Genomic DNA, 19,893 nt, shown 5'->3' on the forward strand with positions numbered 1-19,893 from the left:
AGTATTATTTTATATGATAATGCAAAAACAGCATATGTTCACATTTAAGAGGCTGGGAGTTTTGAAGAGCAAGCTGTAGATCGACAAGTGCGTAGGAGAAGACTCTGGATCAACATGCAGAATAAAAGCACACTGTCCTCTGCAAGGTCTGGTGAAGGACTGTTTACAGAAATACTTGATAAAGATCTCAAACAGCAGGTCTCCACCAGACAGTGAGCGACAATTAGCTCAACACTTAGACTGTCTAATCTTTGTATTTTGTTTGAGTTGCACAATTAATCGATTATCAAAAATGTTACTCATTCATTTTCTGAACACAGAATAATTGATTTAGCTCGAGAAGACCTTTTGTTACGTTTTGCATCACTGAGAGCTCACAAGTATTATTAACAAAGGTAATTTGTAGATTATATCATCACAGAATAATTGTGCTGACATTTGACGGAGGATAATCCTGAATCATTCAGCCCAACTTGATTTTCATCAGATTTATATAGGAACTATCTTTTGTGAAATAATCTGGTGACAATTGTCTGAACAATCAACCTCCCATGAGGGCGGCCACATGCCTTAAAACACGAATGAATGTTGTATTTGGTACAATACTGAATCTGAGAAAAGAACATTAGATAACCTTTCATTATCAAGTCACAGCATGAAAAAAACCCACCGGAGTTAAACTGCACATTTAAGAGCTGGCTATATGAATCACCATTGTGATTCACCACTTGGTTAGAAGCAACTATTTTATTTTTAGTATACGAGCAAGCTGCAGTTTTTTCTTTATATAGAAGCATTCGAACATGTGAATGTGCAGATGAAACACTCACGGACACATGAGCTTAACCACCGCAGTCAAAAAAGGCAGTCACGCAAGAAAAAGGAACAGTAGAAACACGAAAGGCGTACTGTGCTATCGTAATTTGTCACGTGTCTGTGTGTGTGTGTGTGTGTGGTGAGCTGGTGCGGTTCAACAGTGGGTCACTTGGTGGTCATTCATCTGCATTGCATCAGTTAAATGTCACTGCTACACTGTTTTGAACACACACACACACACACACACACACACACACACACACACACACACACACACACACACACACACACACACACACACACACACACACACACACACACACACACACACACACACACACACACACACACACACACACACACACACACACACACACACACACACACACACACACACACACACACACACACACACACACACAACACACACACACACACACAGCTTCTGCAAAAACGTAATTGTAATCTATGATTGGTAATTGCTCCTCATCGCTGACCCAATTATCGTTTTTTTCTGTCCTCTTTTTTGTTTACCAGTGCAGTTTCCTCCCACTTCATCATCTTTTCTTCCCCTCCATCTCTTCACCTCTTTTCTCCTTCATCCATCCTTTTCTCACTCAATCTTTCTGTTTCACTCTCTACGTCCTTTGTCGTCACTCTTCTCCCAGCCTCCCCCCTCCAGCATTACCTCATCCAGTCATCCCCACATCGCCTCTCGCCTCATTACCCTCTCCTCCATCCTTCTGTCACCTATCCTTCCCTCATCCCTCCGTCTCCTGCCTCTTTTTCAAACACCATTTGTCCCCCCCCTCTCCTACCTTGTCTCTCTCATCCCTCTATTATCTCCTGCATCCTTGTCTCTCCCTTCCTCCCTCCCCTTCTCTATTCGATATTCATCTCACCCCCTCTTCATCTCTTTCTCTCCCTCTCTCTCCGTCACCTGGGGTAGACAGTTCTGTCAGGAGTCAGCCTTATTTACCGCCTCTCCTTGCGCCTGTTTACATTATCGATCGGCAGTGTTGCTTTAGTTCCACCATACATCAACACCACCCCGGCCTCCCCCTCCACCCCCCCAGCGGTGTTACGGCTGCTGGCTCACATTACCCTGAAACACAGAGAGGGAGAGAGTGGGAGAGAGAGGGGGGAGCTCGATGGGGAGATGAAAAGCTAGCGGAGCATGTTAGGATGTGTGAGGGATTTATGTGTGAAGGAGAGAGTGTGTTGGACAGTGTGTTATGGAGCGTGTGTGAGTAAGTGTGTGAGGAGCAGTGTGAAAGGGAGAAAGTTGATGGGTGTCTTCAGAAACTGTGTGTGTGACTGACATGTAAAGGACTTGTATGTGTATTTAAAATGCTGAAAATGTACACAATCGCCCTGTGTGATTAGATGATGCTGCTATTTGGCTTCGTTAACACAAAAGGGATTACGAACCCTCTTTCAGTGAATTAAAAATTCAACCAATGTATACTCCAAGACAAAATTATGTCAACACTTAAACATATACAAGTGCTGAACAAATCATTTCATTGAATTGATGCTGCACTGGTGAGAGTGAATGCTGTGAAACCTCAAGTTTAGCGTGTTGGCTGTCACCATCGTCGCTCTTGGAGCCAGCAGTGGCATGAGAGGGTGGAGCAATGAGCGCTGAACATGACATTTGAAGCAAACCAGAATATTACAAAACTAACCTTCATGAATTGAAAACATACCGGGGATAAAGATCTAAGGGGTTAACACACCCAAACCATTGTGTGTGTTAATGACCTGTCAATAACAAGGCAGTCTAAAGCGAACCCTCTAAATCAGTGGTTCTCAACTGGTCAGGCCTCGGGACCCACTTTTTACTTGGTCAATACATCGCGACCCAACATTTTGAAGCACTCAAATCTATTCAACAAAAAATCGTGCTGTAATATATATATACGCTTTTGAGCATACAATATTAATAAAATAAATTGAAGTACAGTGCATATATCCCTTATATCCCTTCACAGAACTAAAGTATGCTTTTAAAAAAGGTTTAATGAGATGATGGAATCAAAGCTGAACTATATAAAAAGGCACACATGCTGAAACCCAACCCCAGCAGGGGGGTCTGGGGGGATTCTCCCCCAGAAGATTTTTAGAAATACTAACATAAACTACGCATTCTGGTACACTCTGAGAAGAAAATCGGGCCTTCAAAATAAAAGTTTGACTTTTTCCCCCCAAAAAAAAAAAAAAAAAAAAAAATCAAAATTTTTTTTTCCAACTTTTTTTTCTTCACTCACACATCCACGACCCACTCGAAACGGGTCCGCGACCCACTTTTGGGTCGCGACCCACCAGTTGAGAACCACTGCTCTAAACAATTTAAACATCATGCTGTATTGAAGAAGACTTAAAACCAGTGATTTAGACCACAATCGCGTCAGGAAAATGTTCACTGAGGTGAGAAGTAGGTCCATTTTCTCAAAGACTTTTACACAATCAGATTTGTTTTTGGATCCTGGAGCTGCCACCTACTGGCTATCAAAGAAAAGGGAAGTTTAATGCACCTCTGTATTAGCTTCACTTTTCAGATCTGGAGGTTGCCGCTAGGTTAAAAGGAAACTCCAACAATTCAAAACATCAAAGTATGTTTACAGGTCTTGTGGAGTTCTACTGCATATGTTAAAAAGCTGCTAAGATATATAGCCGTAAGTCACCACAAAAGCTGCTTCTCATCTCCACCTTAGGCTGGTGGCTCGAGGCCACATTAGGCAATACCTCTACAACCAAAAGATATCCGTAGTCAAGTTGTATTGTGGGTAATGTCGATGCAAGGTTTCTGACAAGGAAGATAGTTGGGTTTAAGACAACATCTCAAAATGTTCAAGGAGGAAGTATGATGTTCCATCCTTTCTGTTACATCAATTGCATATTATGAATACAGACTTGATGCTTTTTTTATGATTAAATTCACTTTTCTTAAGCGCGTAGTTCTTTTTATGTTGAAGTGAATATTTTTCTTTTCAGAATACAGTGAAAAAATATCAATGTCACTACTTTGTGAAGAGAGAATAACATAGGCTACATAATAACAATAAAACAAACTGTATCATGAAAAGGCAGAATAATGGCATAACCAAGATGTATCCTCAGAAAGAAAAGGTCCTTGATATGTGGATATAATAAAATGTTTCTACAAGGCAATGTATGAAGGGTAAGTGCCAATATGAAGGTATATACTGTTTTCATCCCACGACTGAAAGAAGAACATAGTGTACCTTTCCTTAACATTACAGATGAGTTACTTACATGTTACAGCACAAAGACTTTCAATAGGCTTTTTTGCAGATAATTACCATGTATGTAAGTTTGGTGGACATGCATGGACGAATCTATTAGCACCAACGCCATCACATAAGTACTGTGGCCCTTTTATCCCTTTATGTGGTGTTTCTGTCTCTATATGTTGATTGATGAATGACTATGCTGATTTTGCACATTACATGCACATGCTTTTATTCCAACGAGCAGTTTTATGTTGTCTATGTAACAGCAGCTATCATTGTGATAGTTGCATACAGTGCAAAAATAAGCATGTAACGGCCACATTTTATCATCCTGCTAGAGATGAAATATTTCCAAATTGAAATTCATGTGTGCACAGGTTGAGTGTGCAGCACGTTGGTTTATGATATGTAAAGCAGAGATTTAAAACTGCCTATGGAAGAACATGAATGTGAAATATGAATGCAGAGGCCATGCATATCAGTGAAGTATTGTGTCGTTGTTTCTATGTGGTTGAAAAAGGTCAATTTTGCACACGGAGGCGAGAATCATGACCTTCTGTTAAATATATGTGAGGTCTTTTGACTCTTACCCTGCAGACCGTGTTTCCATAGAGAAATGTCCTCCGATCAAACAAAGATATTCTGTGCTATGATTTAATTTTAGCCTTATTGTACTGACTCTAATTTAACTTTGCTGATTTCTCAATGGATGTTCGATTCTTTCTCCTGTTTCTCTTTTGATGCTTACGGAGTTGTTTAAGCAAAAACGAAATCTGCAACCAGCCTTGGATGTTATATAGATTTCACTGACTGAAGGATTCCTTTTGTACAGCACAGCCTGTTAAACTACTAACATTGTGTAACCGATTACATGTATGTTTTCCAGTATAATGCTCTTCCTGTTTCTTCAGAAAAAACGTCATAATAAAATCACCATGCCTTTCCATATGTTCATACTCAACATCCATGCATACTGTATACATTTTTATATTGCATAAAATCCCAAACTAATTATTTCCTTTCATCAAAATGTATCTAAAGTATTACAAGTCTAAGAAGTCACCAAATCACTTTTAAAGCACACAACAAAAATGCCCCGTCAACAAAGGACGCAAAGAAGGTAAAGAGTGAGTGATAGAAAACATTTTATTTTAGTAAGCTACATCAATAAGTGATAAAACCTGAATACTTATTAACACTCCCAGGGGTTTTACTCTAGCCCTGATATCAGTGTTCCTAGTTGTTGGGGATCCTTACAGTTGTTTTTTTTGCTTTGCAGAGGCTAGCATTATCTTCTTGTTCATATGAAAATCTACTGTCACAAAATATATTTTAACATCTCCACTGTGCAGATATTTGAAAAAAATGCAGGGTGTCCTGTGTGGCTCTGAGTAAAGCAAACAATAGATCCAGGGTGGAAAAAAGGTCAATACTTGAAATCTATACTGCTTTAAAGTAGCTATAGTAACAACAGCTGTTCAATAAATGTAATGTTAAAAGTACCATTAATCTCTCTGGGGATGCTGAAGTAAATAACTACCAAAGGCTTTTATGTAAATGTTGATTCATAATGTTTCTAAAAATGGAGATGATTTTTGGTGCAATAAACTCGGTCCACATGGATGCACCTCTCTTATTTCCCTACAGCCAACCTGATTAAAATATTTGCATAAAAATGTAATAAATGTATGTGTGAGAAATATAATTGAAAGTATGGCGGAGAGTGTGCAAAAGCTTCTTCCTTTTAGTTTTCTTTTCAGGCTGACACGTTCTATCAGTCTCATTGAAAAGTCTTCCCACAGCCTTTTTCTTTTATGTCAGTGTCCTCTGTCAGGACAGCTCTTCTCCTCACAAAGAGCTAATGTCCTCTGTGGGTTTATCCTGTTTTCCAGTTGCGGAATATGTGGTTTCTCTCAGATCGATTAGAATAAGACAATAAGACGCTTATTTCACTAATGAAAAACAAAGTCTGACCTAATTATAACACAACAGCTTGTTTTTGACAGATGACATTAAGACACTTTTATAGAACATACTGCTACACTTGTTTTATTAAGGCCCCATCACGCTGCACAGTAAACTAACGGGCTGAACAACGAAATGAAAGGAAACAAAGTGATGGTAAAAATAACAGACAGGTAAGATGAGGAAGGGACACAGAAAGAGGGTGAGAAGCAAAGTGCATTTGTACTGGAGTGCAGCTCAAACTATATATATAGGTATACACCTGAGTGTGTGTGTGTGTGTGTGTGTGTGTGTGTGTGTGCGTGTGCGTGTGCGTGTGCGTGTGCGTGTGCGTGTGCGTGTGTGTGTGTGTGTGTGTGTGTGCGCTCTCTCACATAAGTGGCCGTCACACTGGCTTGAGTCTTAACAGAACTTGACTGAGTGCCATCCGGTGACACCCGCCCCGGCTTTTCTCTTTTTGTGTGCCATTCCAGCTTTTTCCCTGCCAATTGTCATTACCCCTCTTTCTGGCTCCGTCCTCCCCTCCCTCTCCTCCCTCTCCTCCCCCTTTGGCCTCTGGGCATTTTTACCTGGGAGGCCACGAGTCGCTGCTCCTGCTTTTCATTCTTAACGGCCATCCTTCCATGCGTCCATCCTCTCCCCTCCCCTTTCTCTCTCCTCGTACCTCCATCTGTCCCCTGCCTTTCTTTATCTGCCTTTAAAGCAGAAGGCAGGAAAAAGGCTAGCTGGTCCTTTGTGCGCCCGGCCTCAGTTTGTGCTCAGCCAAGCGGACACAGCTCTTAAATCCAGACCCGGGCCTTTGGCACAAAATGAAGGCTCAGGTCTTGTAAAGGCCCCTACGGCTCTCCCTATCTCTTTCTACCTTTCTCTGAAAAAGACAGAGGGCCAGTTATTCTGACAGGAGGACAAGAGTGGACAAAATGGGGGGGGAACAAGATGCCGATGCTTAAAGGAGCGAACATAATTCTCTTCATCAGAGAAGCAGCAGCAAAGACTTTCTTTAAAACTCTCTTTCCCTAAGCATAGCAACACTGGAGCTTTTTTTGTATCCCCATGTTCTCCTTCAAGGCGAATGAATTAACTGAATGAATTAACACCAGGGCTGCTGTGATCATCATCATCATCGCGCTTCTCCTCATCAGCAGCAGCAGCTTTGACGAAGCTTTTTAACACCTACAAGGATCACACTGCTGACGCCGAGGCAGGAAGAAGCAAAGATGTCGACAACCTTGTCACAAAGAAAAAACTTTCAACTAGCAAGGTATCACAGTCTGAGTGCTACAGTCTTCAGCCCAGAGCCTTGGCAAGTCTCTGGGCACTACTGAAGAAACCTCACTGCTGATGGTGATAGGAAAGGTGGAGGAAGGGGGGGAGCAGGTGAGACGGGGAAGGGAAGGAAAGGTGGGTAAAGACAAGAGTCAGATACAAGAGAGAAAGAAGAAGAAGGGAGAGAAAAGGTGAAGAGGTAGAAAGGTGAGGAAGAGGATGAGAAGAACAGGAGGAAAGAAGGTGTTTAAGTTGTTGATCACGTCTTGAGAGAAAGAAAAACAGACAAGAGAGAGTGACAGGGCGACAGAGGAAGCAGAGAGATATCGGAGGTATCGGAGGAGAGGAAGAGGGGGAGTCGAGGAGGCTGCAGTGAGGATTTTAATTAGCAGTAATTGGCCACCGAGGGAACAGAAACTGGGAGATGGGAGTCAGGAGAGGGAAGAGAGGGAAGAGAGGGAAGAGAGGGAGCATAACAGCCAGTTTCTGACAGAGTTATATCTCTCTTGCTTTGTACCTCTCTATTTCCTTTAGCACTTTTTCTTCCAGGGCTTTTCCATCTCCATCTTGTTTTCCCTCCATCTTTTTCCACCTCCAACTGCGCTTACTCCCCAAACAGCATCCTTCGCTGTCTACCAATTTCCACCCAAAATACCAGACACTGCAAACAGAAAGTATTTGGGGCAACATTTAAGCAATATGTGCAATTATGCTACAAAGCGTTGCACATTTAACTGAGCTACGGGGTCAATTTAAATTGCAATTAATTGGGAATTTGGTCTGAAATCCAGACAAAGAAATTACATTACATTACATGTTACATGTTAGACGCTTTTATCCAAAGCGACTTACATACTCAATACTGTGGGCAATCCCCACAGGAGCAATTTGGGGTGAAGTGTCTTGCCCAGGGACACAACAACATGCTGACTGCAGTGGGGTTTGAACCTGTGACCCCCTGGTCCCAACACCAAGGCTCTATCCACTGCGCCACACGCCTCCCAGAAATGTGACTGCAAAGGTGTACCGCTTTGTGGTTAGGGTTCTTTTTTTGTTTCATATTTTATTTATTACAGTATTCCAAATAATCTCAAAGCTACTAAAATAAACATGTTTTTGTTATGTTTGACATGGCTCAATTAAGGCTCAAATATAATAGGGAATTTTTTGTCTAGTTTTACTTTTATCCTGGCCCCAACTTTCTGTTTGGGTTATTCTTCACCGCTCTGATCGGCATTGTTTTCAGCTGCAGCTGGCAGCTTGTTAGGTAAAAGGGTTTGGAAATCCTACTCTAGTCTACCTGCTCAGCACACAAACAAAGAAAGGGACTAGCTGGTAAACATAGCGGAGCATTTCGCAGCTGAGATATTTTTCTAAGGACCAAAAACAAAGCTTAGAGAACGATTATAGCTCTGTAAGACCTATTTTAAATGCCAAACTGCACCTGCCAGACATATAATAAATCTGTATTACCTTGGAAAAATATTAAGCTGTGCAGCTGACTGCCTTGAGAACGTTATGTCTAATACTTCTTATGCACTATATTTGTAGACCTGTGATGGTTCAGTTCTTCTCCAGAATAAAAATGAAATGTTGTCAAGGTTGTAAGCCTGCATTGACGTCACTAACAGAGTGCTGCCTTCACTGGATGTGAATACGAATCTGACCTTATGTTGTCCCTCTCTTTGTCTTTACCCCGGCCCCTGACACCTCCCCTCCCCTGTGTAGTTGTATATGTGTTCGTTGGGGAGCGAGGGCCGCATTGGGAACACGTTCACAGGGTTACAGCTGTGTTAATCGGTACACAGGTGAGCTTTGGGGCTCCGGGTCGCCTGCACAACACTTACGGCCCACACTCCCCTGTCTGGAAACCACAAAACACACACGAGCGCACACCTACACATGTGCACATCTTACAGCACGCAGCTGGCTCTAAAGTGATCTGAGGCAGTCCTTCTAATTAGAGGTGCTTATTTGCCCCAAAGTTGACATATTGCTGATCTAGCTGCCTTCATGTGTTGGTTATCACGTGAGTTTAGGCAGGGCCTTCCCAGCTGTCATTTGTCAACATCCCCAAATTGCATGTGACTCTTGCTAAACAGCAGCGGTAGTGTGCCGCGCACCCCGGGTGTTGCTAGGTTACGATAGTGGGATGCTGCTGTCTAAGTGGCTGCGGGATCGTCTGCGGACACTTTGCACGGAGGGCTGACAGAGGGTCCTCGGGACCATTTGGCAAATTATTAGTCACACGCTCTTTAAATTCCACATCTGGTGGCAAGCCCATACAAATCAAGATCAAAGTGTTGGCTCTGAGATTGGACCCGTCTCTCAACCTCCCTGCCTCGCTCCTGTCGAGTTTCATTTTCCTTTATTTCTCTTATCCACGGCGGTGCACAGCCTTCACACAGCCCTCTGCCTGCTTTGTTATCCCTCCTCTGCTTTCCCTGTGTTGTTGCTGTCTCGCCTCGCGCCCCCCTGCTGAGAGGTAATCAAGCCCTGTTGTGAGTGTTTAAGCATCGGAGCAGACGCATGTTGAATTATTCTTGGGACTTAATATTTTGTCTGAGCGGAGAGAGCCACTCTCCCTACCGCATGCTGGGCAACATGAATGCATGAATGCACACACACCCACACACGTCGTTAGTCAGTCAGTGAGTCGGAAAGATAGTCAGTCACACAGATCTCCAGCTGACAGATAGTTACAGGTAAGTGAGTGATGGGACCTGACAGGCAATCAACACACTGAGTGTACTACACTCGTATGCAGGTAAACTCAGTATTCACACTACCAGATCAAGTGCATCAACATTAGAGAGATACAAATGCACATATAGGGACACATGTGACGAGCAGCAGCAGCAGCAGCAGCATCCCCTCCAGGTATTTGCATTACAGTTAACATCCACAGAGTTAACCAATAAAAGCAGAACAGACAATTTAAGATCTCATCTCCTCACTAATTCCCTCTTTTCTTTAGCTGCCCTCCCATCCGTCCCCTCCCCCATGCCGCTTCGTTTTATTTTTATTTCTTTCACCACTCTCCCACTGTATGCTTATCTATGTCTTCTACTCCTGCTCTCTGTTCTGCCTTGAGCTTGCCTTTATCATCACCTCTCTTAACTTTTTTTCCTCTTCTTGTTTCACTGTGATCTTAAACTCTCCATGGAACCATAAGCTGATATGACACAGACTCAGTTTTATTGTAATCTTTCTCAAACACACACCCACGAAACACACACCTGGGTGGTTATTATAATACTCAATTTGGTGACAGCATATTTGCAATACCTTTTGGTGCTGTGTGTGTGTGTGTGTGTGTGTGTGTGTGTGTGTGTGTGTGTGTGTGTGTGTGTGTGTGTGTGTGTGTGTGTGTACCATTACAGTGGTTGACATTAGCATGGTTAGCTTCTTACAAAAGATAACGTTTAATGTTTATAATTAAGGGGGAGGAGGTGGTTCTATTTCAGTGTCATAGGAACTCTTTGAACCGTCACACTTTGCATTTGGCAAGTACAATTCTGTGTGTAACTGTTTCAAAGACTTAAATTATAGACAATCCATCACGTCAGAATGATGTACTCCATCTATTTAGCATTGCACTCCATTAACGTTGTCAGACTCACAATGGACATTTAGGAAAAGAATCAAAATCAATACAGCAGAAACTGAGATTGTGGCTGTGTTCCAAATCGTTTTTACTTGTTTTGTTTAGTACCTAATACAGCTGCCCTAACAAAGAATATACTGTTGCATGCAATATGCAGATAGAAGACTTCCTCCGAACATTGTGCCTTGAACCTTGATGCTCTTGCTCCTACATCCTCTCCGCAAATAATTGTGGTTAAGAAGAGCCAGAAAAGCTTGTATTATAGAGCAGGACATCCTGGTATTTCAAGCATACATTTCAAGCACCTACATTTCCAATTTAAGAAATCCAATGCAAGTTTTACCCCCTAAATATGAACCATGATTGATATTATCAGGGCGATCCCGATGAGTGTGTTAACAGCTTCACAGATTCAAGACTGAATCATTGAACCCCTCACATCAATCTGGGACCAACATCAGTACCGTTAAAGGTCCCAGATCAGATATCTCCACTGATTTTCGGTGGGATGAATGGAGGATAAATCTGCCCGAAACTGCTAGTCAGAGCCTGGCTTTTGGAGGAATTCTGCCATGTTGAAATGTCCTTCTGGGTTCTCTCATAAAAAAAGATCGTTTTTTAGAAGTCAGGGAAGGTGAGGCAGTTTTTGGAACTAAAACACCTAGGAAAGCTTTTTCTGTCATGTTGAATCTTCAGTTTCGTCACATTAAACATGGCGCAATAGAGTGCCACTTAATAATTGAGGGCCATTTACTTTGCTATAAATGGAAGGCAGTAAGAGAGATTATGGTGGAAATTAGCTTTAGCTGGTGGTTTAGTTTGGGCTGGAAAGGTCAATTCATTTAAAGGATAAAAAGTTCAGTAGGGTTTTGTACATTTTGATGTAGAAGTATAACCCTCCTGATGCCTGATTTGACTTTAAAATTGCCTTAATTTATGTTGTTGTTTTTCGCCATTCTTTTATTTACCTTTGTTTTACCTTTACACTTTCCTACACATTCACATCCACACGGAGGTAGCTAGAAGTCACACAAACATGTACACACTTTGTACTCACACTTTGCTGGAAGGCCGTAGCCACACGTGATCTTGGCCTCTCCGGTCTCGCAGCCGTGAAGAGACGCACACTCCTGTTTCAGCATCGGCCCTGCAGCGCGGTGGATCGCCCCGTCCACTGGAGAGGAGAGGACAGGAGATTCAGAGAGTTGGCCTACTTAAGTGAATGCTCTTCAATTTGACCACTTAGGGTAAATGTTTGAAGTGCAGCAGACACATTTACAGGTGTGAAAGGTGAGTGCAGAAAGGAGCTGGATAATGTGAGTATTAATGGCTGAATTTCCTGTCTTCTGCAGGTTGCTAACTTTTCACCCCAAATCCTTCTTTCTTCTTCCGTCTAATAAATCAAAGCATATGTCTCTCCGTGTGTCAGTCTATTTAATGGATTTAATGGCCACTGCCTTGGTTAATTACTCCACTTAATGTGTTATTAAGGACTCAGCTGACTTTGACTTTTTGGTCAATTAGTCTTTATTAATTACATTTTCATAAATCTGTATCTATCTTTGATCCACACCACATCTAAAGACCGTGACTGTGTTCATTTCCAGAAGGGCAATGATGCAGGATAAGCAATTTTACAGATGTGTCAATTACCAGTTTCAGTCACAATCCGTGCACCCCTTGCAGTGAGACACATTTCCCTCAAAGTTAATATTTAAACTATCTGCATCTCAACAGCTGTGTTTTTGTGGTTCACAGCATTATGGCCTCTAGAAAGCAGCACAGAACTTTAATTACACTTGAAGCAAATTCAGGGAAAAATAGAAAGAACAGATATGAATGCTATATCAAGAAAGAATTCACCATTAAGAAACAAATCTTCAAAGCCAAAACTTTTTTAATAGAAAACAGGATTTCACTCTTTGTAATGAAAACAACTATTGGAAAAATATAAAATCCTTTTTATATTTTACAAAGGAAGGAAAAGAGGGAAAAGTTGCACATTTATGATGATGAAAGACACATCATAGAAAGCAAGGAGAACTGAAAGATAGAATTTGAGTAAACAGATGATGAGTTCCCCTATTCTCTTTCCTGTTCAAATGTACCATCAGGTTTGGTAAAAGTTGTAGAAACAGAAGTCTGGATCAAAATACTTTATAAGAAAACTTATCTTAAAGTTTTTCATCTGGCATTTTAGGCCATTGTATGTATGAAAGTCAGAGCTGACAAGAAACAAGTGACAAGAGATTTGAATGGGGAGTGACATCCAAAAAAGTGGGGACATTGCACCGTAGATGTCAGACCACCAGCCCCCTTTTTTAAATGTATTTTTAGCCAACTCCAATTAGGCCCCATTGAAAACATCGTTATAACTTGGAATATTTGAACCTCTTTACCTTGCAATCAGACATCTCTTTCTGAGAGGGAACTTAAGCTGTTATCAATGCTCTCTTTAAAGCTACCAGCCTCCTTTGGCAAAAACAGTCAATTTAGTTCAAAGGACGCTGCTTTGTTTATGTTTCACATCGTTGAATGCAAACTATCCACCAAAGTCAGTGCCTGTTACCCTGTCTGCTTCTCTGAACTGGGGGTGTTACAATTGAATACGGCTGTGGATAAGTACCTCCTACCATCCCATTTCAAAACTCAAAATGATCCCTTTAAACCTCTATAAGCCACCAGGGCCCCTGAGGATACTAATGAAATTGTTACCAAGATTGCAAAATGTTCATCTGAATGTAGCTGCAAAATGTCCACCACCAACATATTCCATTTGTCTTCCCTGTAAAATGTATTCAAAAATACATCTATGCCTAACAGCTAAAGAATGAATATTTGATATGGTTATCGTTGTGCATATAAAGCACAAGGGTTCGGTTTGGATCTTCCTCTTGGTTAAAGCTGAATACAATGTGTTCACTCTATTAATATTTAACCATAAACACGATCTTTCCCTAACTTCAACCAAAGTACTTTTACTTGTATTATCCATAACCACAGGCAAGACTCTGGATGTGAATACTCACATCCTGCATGGAGTCAAAGCTGTGAGCTTTGTACGCCCACTCTCGACCCTGACTGACACAATACAACTTGCATGCATAAATGGAGTGCTTCCTACATTTGAAAATGTTGCAGCTAAACATTATTCTGGCAACAATTGAGTTTCCCTGTCAAAATAAATCAGTAGCTTATACTGTAAATGCCATATGGTTTAAACACTATCTTCACCATCACCAGCATTGTGTCCAGGTAAGATCCTGGCTGGAGACTCTTCACACTATTCTTTTGAAATAATTCAGAGGTTTAATGTAAGAGTCTGGTGTTAATAATTAAGTTAACCCAGAATAAAACACATCTGTCAGGAATGAGTTTGTCAAGGCACTGTGAGACTTGTCAGCACTTGGTGAAAATAGTACAATAACACCCATCCATATGTCACAGCTCAGCGTGTTGGCCTGTGGCTCTTATCTCCGCCTTGCCGTATACGGACCAGCTGTTGCAGTGATGTGTTCCTCTAAACCGAGTATCTCTGGGCGGGGGTCTGGTGTTATCCGAACGTTATTGTGTTAAGTTGGCATATCGCATGCCGGGCTAAGCCATAGTGTGCCATGTCATGCTGTGCAACGTTGAACTGGGCCACACTGTGAGCTAAGCACAAGTGTGAGGTTGTGAAAGACGAGCTCTGAACACTGGCTACCTCCTCAGGGTGCACAGAAACAAGCTCAGATACCATGCTCACGCTGTGTGTGCCACCTCAAGGACTGTACACACACACACACACACACACACACACACACACACACACACACACACACACACACACACACACACACACACACACACACACACACACACACACACACACACACACACACACACACACACACACACACACACACACACACACACACACACACACCACACACACACACACACACACACACACACACACACACACACACACACACACACACACACACACACACCACACACACACACACACACACACACACACACACACACACACACACACACACACACACACACACACACACACACACACACACACACATTGAAGCAGCCCGACTCTGAAATAAAGTACAAGTGTGATAAGAAGGAGAGCTGGAAAAGAGAAGGAGGGAGGAAGGGAGGGGAGGCAGATGTAAAAATAGTCTGAAGGGAGATAAGGAAACAGGCAGAAAAACAGAATCAAAAGAAAAATAAATGGAAATTGAACTCAAACGTAATTATCAACAATACCCTTTCTTTGTTTCATGCTTTGTGTTTTTGCATGTGTGTGTGTTTAATGGTGCAAACATCTCGTCATAGGCCCACACATACATGTTCGTGTGGTTGCCAATACACACAATATGAAGCATGTACACATACACAACAACACACTTAAAAGCTCATATGCGTGTGTGCACATACAGCTAAACATGAGATTAAGTAACACGTGTCCCGGCACAGAAAGAAAATGATTGACCATAAACGACGGGTGACCAGTTATCCCTGCATGTGGTGTTTCTGCATGTTACTTTAGCAATTGTGTTTCTCAGTATGACTCTCGACTCTCAATCAGTTAATAAGTGTTTTGTTTACAGTAGGAACATTGCACTGACCCAATTATAAATGATTTGTTCTTATAATTCAAATTAACTATGCTTAGCCTTCAGGTTTAGGAACAACAAATAATGGGAATTATCACGGTTTGGGTTAAACTTAAGACTTTGTTATGGTTTCGGGACCTTTGTCTCATGGTTACAATAATAAGCATGAGGTTCAGGAACAGCTGTGGTTTAAATACAAAGGTTCTTCTTAAGAGAGTTTCTCTTTATAGCCTTTGTTTTTCTCATGTTTGAGAGGAGAAATAATAAACTACTCTCTCTCCTGACACAGTCTGAACCTGGAGAGCAGGGGTAACAAATAACCATAAACCTATTCAATCTCACGGTGACTCACTTCTTCTTTAATATAAAGAGCTGTCCCTCTAACTACATTCACTGAAGACAGCCCATGTTACCTATCTTTCAGACTGCGGTTACTTCAGGCTCTGTGGGAGCTGGTGTAATAGCTCAGCATGAGCACTGCACGCTACTGAGTAGATTCACACACTGTTCCGTCACTTCAATGTGGTCCGAAATGGGAAGGGGGGATTCAAGACCGGAGGGGGGCGAAAATGAAAGATCGTTTGAAGTAAGGCTGCACCAGCAGTTCATGGCTGGCACACATGCAGGTGTATTAGTGGTCAAGGATGGCACTATTATATTTTACAGACCAGCATATATATATATATATACATATATATATATATATATATATATATATATATATATATATATATATAGGGGAGGGATGAACCCCTCTTTTAATGGTCACACATGCAGAGCACACAGTACACACAGTGAAATGTGTTCTCTGCATTTAACCCATCCTAGTACCAGGAGTCTAGTACTAGGAACAGTGGGCAGCTATTGCACAGCGCCCGGGGAGCAATGGGAGTGAGGGGGGAAGGGGGTTGTCCGGTGCCTTACTCAAGGGCACCACGGCAGGGCAGGAGGTGAACTGGGACCTCTCCAAGTAGCAGTCCACACTCCATTTTTAGGTCTGGTCGGGGACTTGAACCGGCGACCCTACGGCTCACAGTCCAATCCCCTACTGACTGAGCCACTGCCAGCATCAACCGAGTCTTTTTGGGTAAAATACCTGAATTATTATTCATGAAATATTTAACTATGTGACATTAATAAAAAGGGAGAATTAAGAAATAGGGATGGCAGGGTAATCTTTCGCCAATTATGACAGCACTACTGGCTGACTCAATACTTGCAAAACTAATATATTCCTTTCAGCTGTACTTTAGTTTTAAGTGCAAATATGCAAAACTTAGCCCAATAACATTCTGAACCATGACGATGAACATGGTAAACTATGGAGTATATTAACACTGTTACTTTGATTATGTTAGCATGCTGACAATAGCATGTGGCTAAGAGACTACTGTGCCTCATAATAGCAAAGAAAAGTGTACATGCTAGTTTTTTGGGAGAAATATTTTGGGCATCTATTTAACTGCAGAAACAGAAAGTGAGTATTTTTAGATAATTAGAATTGTAAAGATATGTTTGTGTTATTTACTGAAATCCATTTCCCTTTAGAGATAATAAGTCAGACTCATATTGGCTCACTATACAATGCTATATACATTAATGGGTATTGATGTATTCCTCATTTAGACAGCAGGGACTGGGAAAGCCCAAACTAAACTAAATTAGCATCACTGCAGTGTCAAAGGATACTTGTTCACACTCCACTGAGTCCGGCGCATGCAAATGTTGTACCTGAACTACTCAACAATCAGCCATAATTGGCTACATCTAATGCCACCAACAGACATCAACAGATTATAATAAATTGGCCATGAATTTACTTTATATAACTAGACACTAAAAAAAAAACAGCATTCATTACTTAGCCTTGATTACCATACAAAATATCACATCAACGTTTTTTATGCTGAAGCCTGGTCTTCTGGGGAATACTTGATGGGACCGAGATATTAAAAAAAAACTATGAAGAGACTCGCACAGACAGACAGATGAGACAGGGAATGGAAAAGCACAGTTGGACAAAGAGAAATGGGTTTGGAAGGGGATCAAGTGTAAAAAGGGTGTGTAGGTGAAGGAAATGAGGGAGGCTAAAGACAACGGGGAAGGAGATAAATGCTTCAGACAGGAAGCAGAATAAAAAGGATGGATGGAGACAGAAAGGTGCTATAAATGAGTGTTTTGGCCTCTAAAGAGCAGTAAGCAGCCAGCTAAGCAGGCGTCTGACCAGTTCAGGTGTTATCATGCCTTCCTCACAGGCTCTGTATTGACTGACTCTGGTGGAGAGGGAGAAGTGATAATTGGCGATGTGCTTACCTGGCGAGTAGCCTGCAACCCCCAGCAGGGCGGGCACACACACACACACACACACACACACACACACACACACACACACACACACACACACACACACACACACACACACACACACACACACACACACACACACACACACACACACACACACACACACACACACACACACACACACACACACACACACACACACACACACACACACACACACACACACACACACACACACACACACACACACACACACACACACACAACACACACACACACACACACACACACACACACACACACACACACACACACACACACACACACACACACACACACACACACACACACACACACACACACACACACAGATTGACATTAGCGTAAAACCAATCCAGGCGTCTCTCCTATGGAATACTAATATGGCTGCCCTTGCCAGCTGACCTCTTATAGGCCAAACAGGCTGTCCGTCAAACTAATGGGGCGTAACGCTGGCATATTGCTTTCCCACAATCCCTCAGCAGAGCCAGGACACTCATTTACTTCAGTCAGCTTGTTGCCAAGGCAACATTTAGGATGGGTTTGGTGGTGGATGCATCCACACACATGCACACTGCTTTACAATAGTATGTACTTGTGTACACACAAACTTAAATTAAGCAACCTGTTCAATACTAAGAACTACTCCACGTACATAAACATAGTGCTGCGGTGAGAAAGGAGAATCTACGCGGCGGCTGAGACACTGACAGCACTGTCGGCATGAGGAAGGTACACTAAGTGCTCTTTGCCTCTTGTCTTGTCTCCCCGCCCCAAAACCAATCTTCTGCTCTCTACTTTTATTCACAATACACGCTCTCTTGTTCTGAAAGGCATTCAGACAAGCCTGTCCTCCGCCTGCATCTATTCTCCTCATCCAGACAAGGAGAAAGCAGAAACACAGGGACCAGACTTCCACAGCTGGGTATCAAACCTCATTCTTGTTCTGGAGGATTGATTATAGATGTCAGCACACACAAAGTCAGCTCTGCAAAAAAAAATCCGGTGCGAGGGAGGGTCTTGTTCTTTATTCCCCACCAAATTATAAAAAATGTAAGTGGATGAAATTTTTACTGGGATCATGCTCATCTATTGTGTGCTGGTCCGGATGTCTTAAGACACGTAAACCAATCATTTGCTTCATGGCTGGTTCACATCCTGTGCGCTCACTCCCCACAGACCCAGAACAGCCTCTCTTATAGCAGCTGCCTTTGTTTTGAACTGTGTGTCTCTATAATATTATAGAAGAACAGCACATTTGTGATTTCGACAGGAAAATTCCATAATTATAAATTAAAAACCTACGCCCCGGGTTTCTAAGACAAGTTATCCCCTTGAATCAAGTAGGAATCTAGATTAACTTTGTCGACTTGTTTGTGGTAGGACTAAAATATAATTGGCAATATGCAACACTAAAGCACCACCACTACATCATATACATAATTATTCCTTGGCCTTAAGGCTCTGTCTTGAGTCCAAATCTAGTTACACAACCTTGTTTATTTCAGTTTTGGGCTCATATGTTGCATTTTTCTAAATTAATCCATGCTGAATCAAATTACCACACAGCAACTGGCATGCCAACAGTGGTATTTCAGGGTTAATAGGGGTCATGTTCCTGTCCCTACTGACCATGAGGCAGTCCCTTGATTTAGTGAAAGCACTGTCAAAGCAACCCTGTCTCCTACATAATTACATTCCCATGAACTAAAGTGCTACTCAATTATATTTTGGGGGACACATCTTTTTAACCGTATTATGGTTGCATCCTAGCTACCCACTGCATTTAGTCACTGTATTTTGTCTCTTACAGTCTTTTTGATCTAAAAGAGTGACGTCCTTATGGCCATTGGAGATAAGGAATAATAACAGTGATGAATTACTCTTTTAGTGTACATGTGATTTAGGGGTTTTTATACATAAATGTGTCCCCAATGTGTTAAGAGATTAAGAAACTTTCAGGTAACACAATTATCTCCCTTGCTCTCCTGATCCTTAAAAACCTGTCTGAAAATAAGATCAG

The 19,893-nt window shown here is 41.9% G+C and overlaps 1 protein-coding gene across 2 annotated transcripts in view; it reads right to left on the minus strand.

Annotated features, from left to right (window-relative positions):
- The window catches only part of macrod1 (mono-ADP ribosylhydrolase 1), a 110,559-nt gene that overhangs the window by 27,687 nt on the left and 62,979 nt on the right, over positions 1-19,893 (minus strand). For both annotated transcript variants that reach the window (XM_034138997.1, XM_034139008.1), the window contains exon 5: positions 11,969-12,085. In XM_034138997.1, the coding sequence (XP_033994888.1) occupies positions 11,969-12,085 (117 nt within the window). The remainder of the gene's footprint in view (positions 1-11,968; positions 12,086-19,893) is intronic.

Source organism: Trematomus bernacchii, unplaced genomic scaffold, assembly GCF_902827165.1.
Source record: "Trematomus bernacchii unplaced genomic scaffold, fTreBer1.1, whole genome shotgun sequence".
Lineage (NCBI taxonomy): Eukaryota > Metazoa > Chordata > Actinopteri > Perciformes > Nototheniidae > Trematomus > Trematomus bernacchii.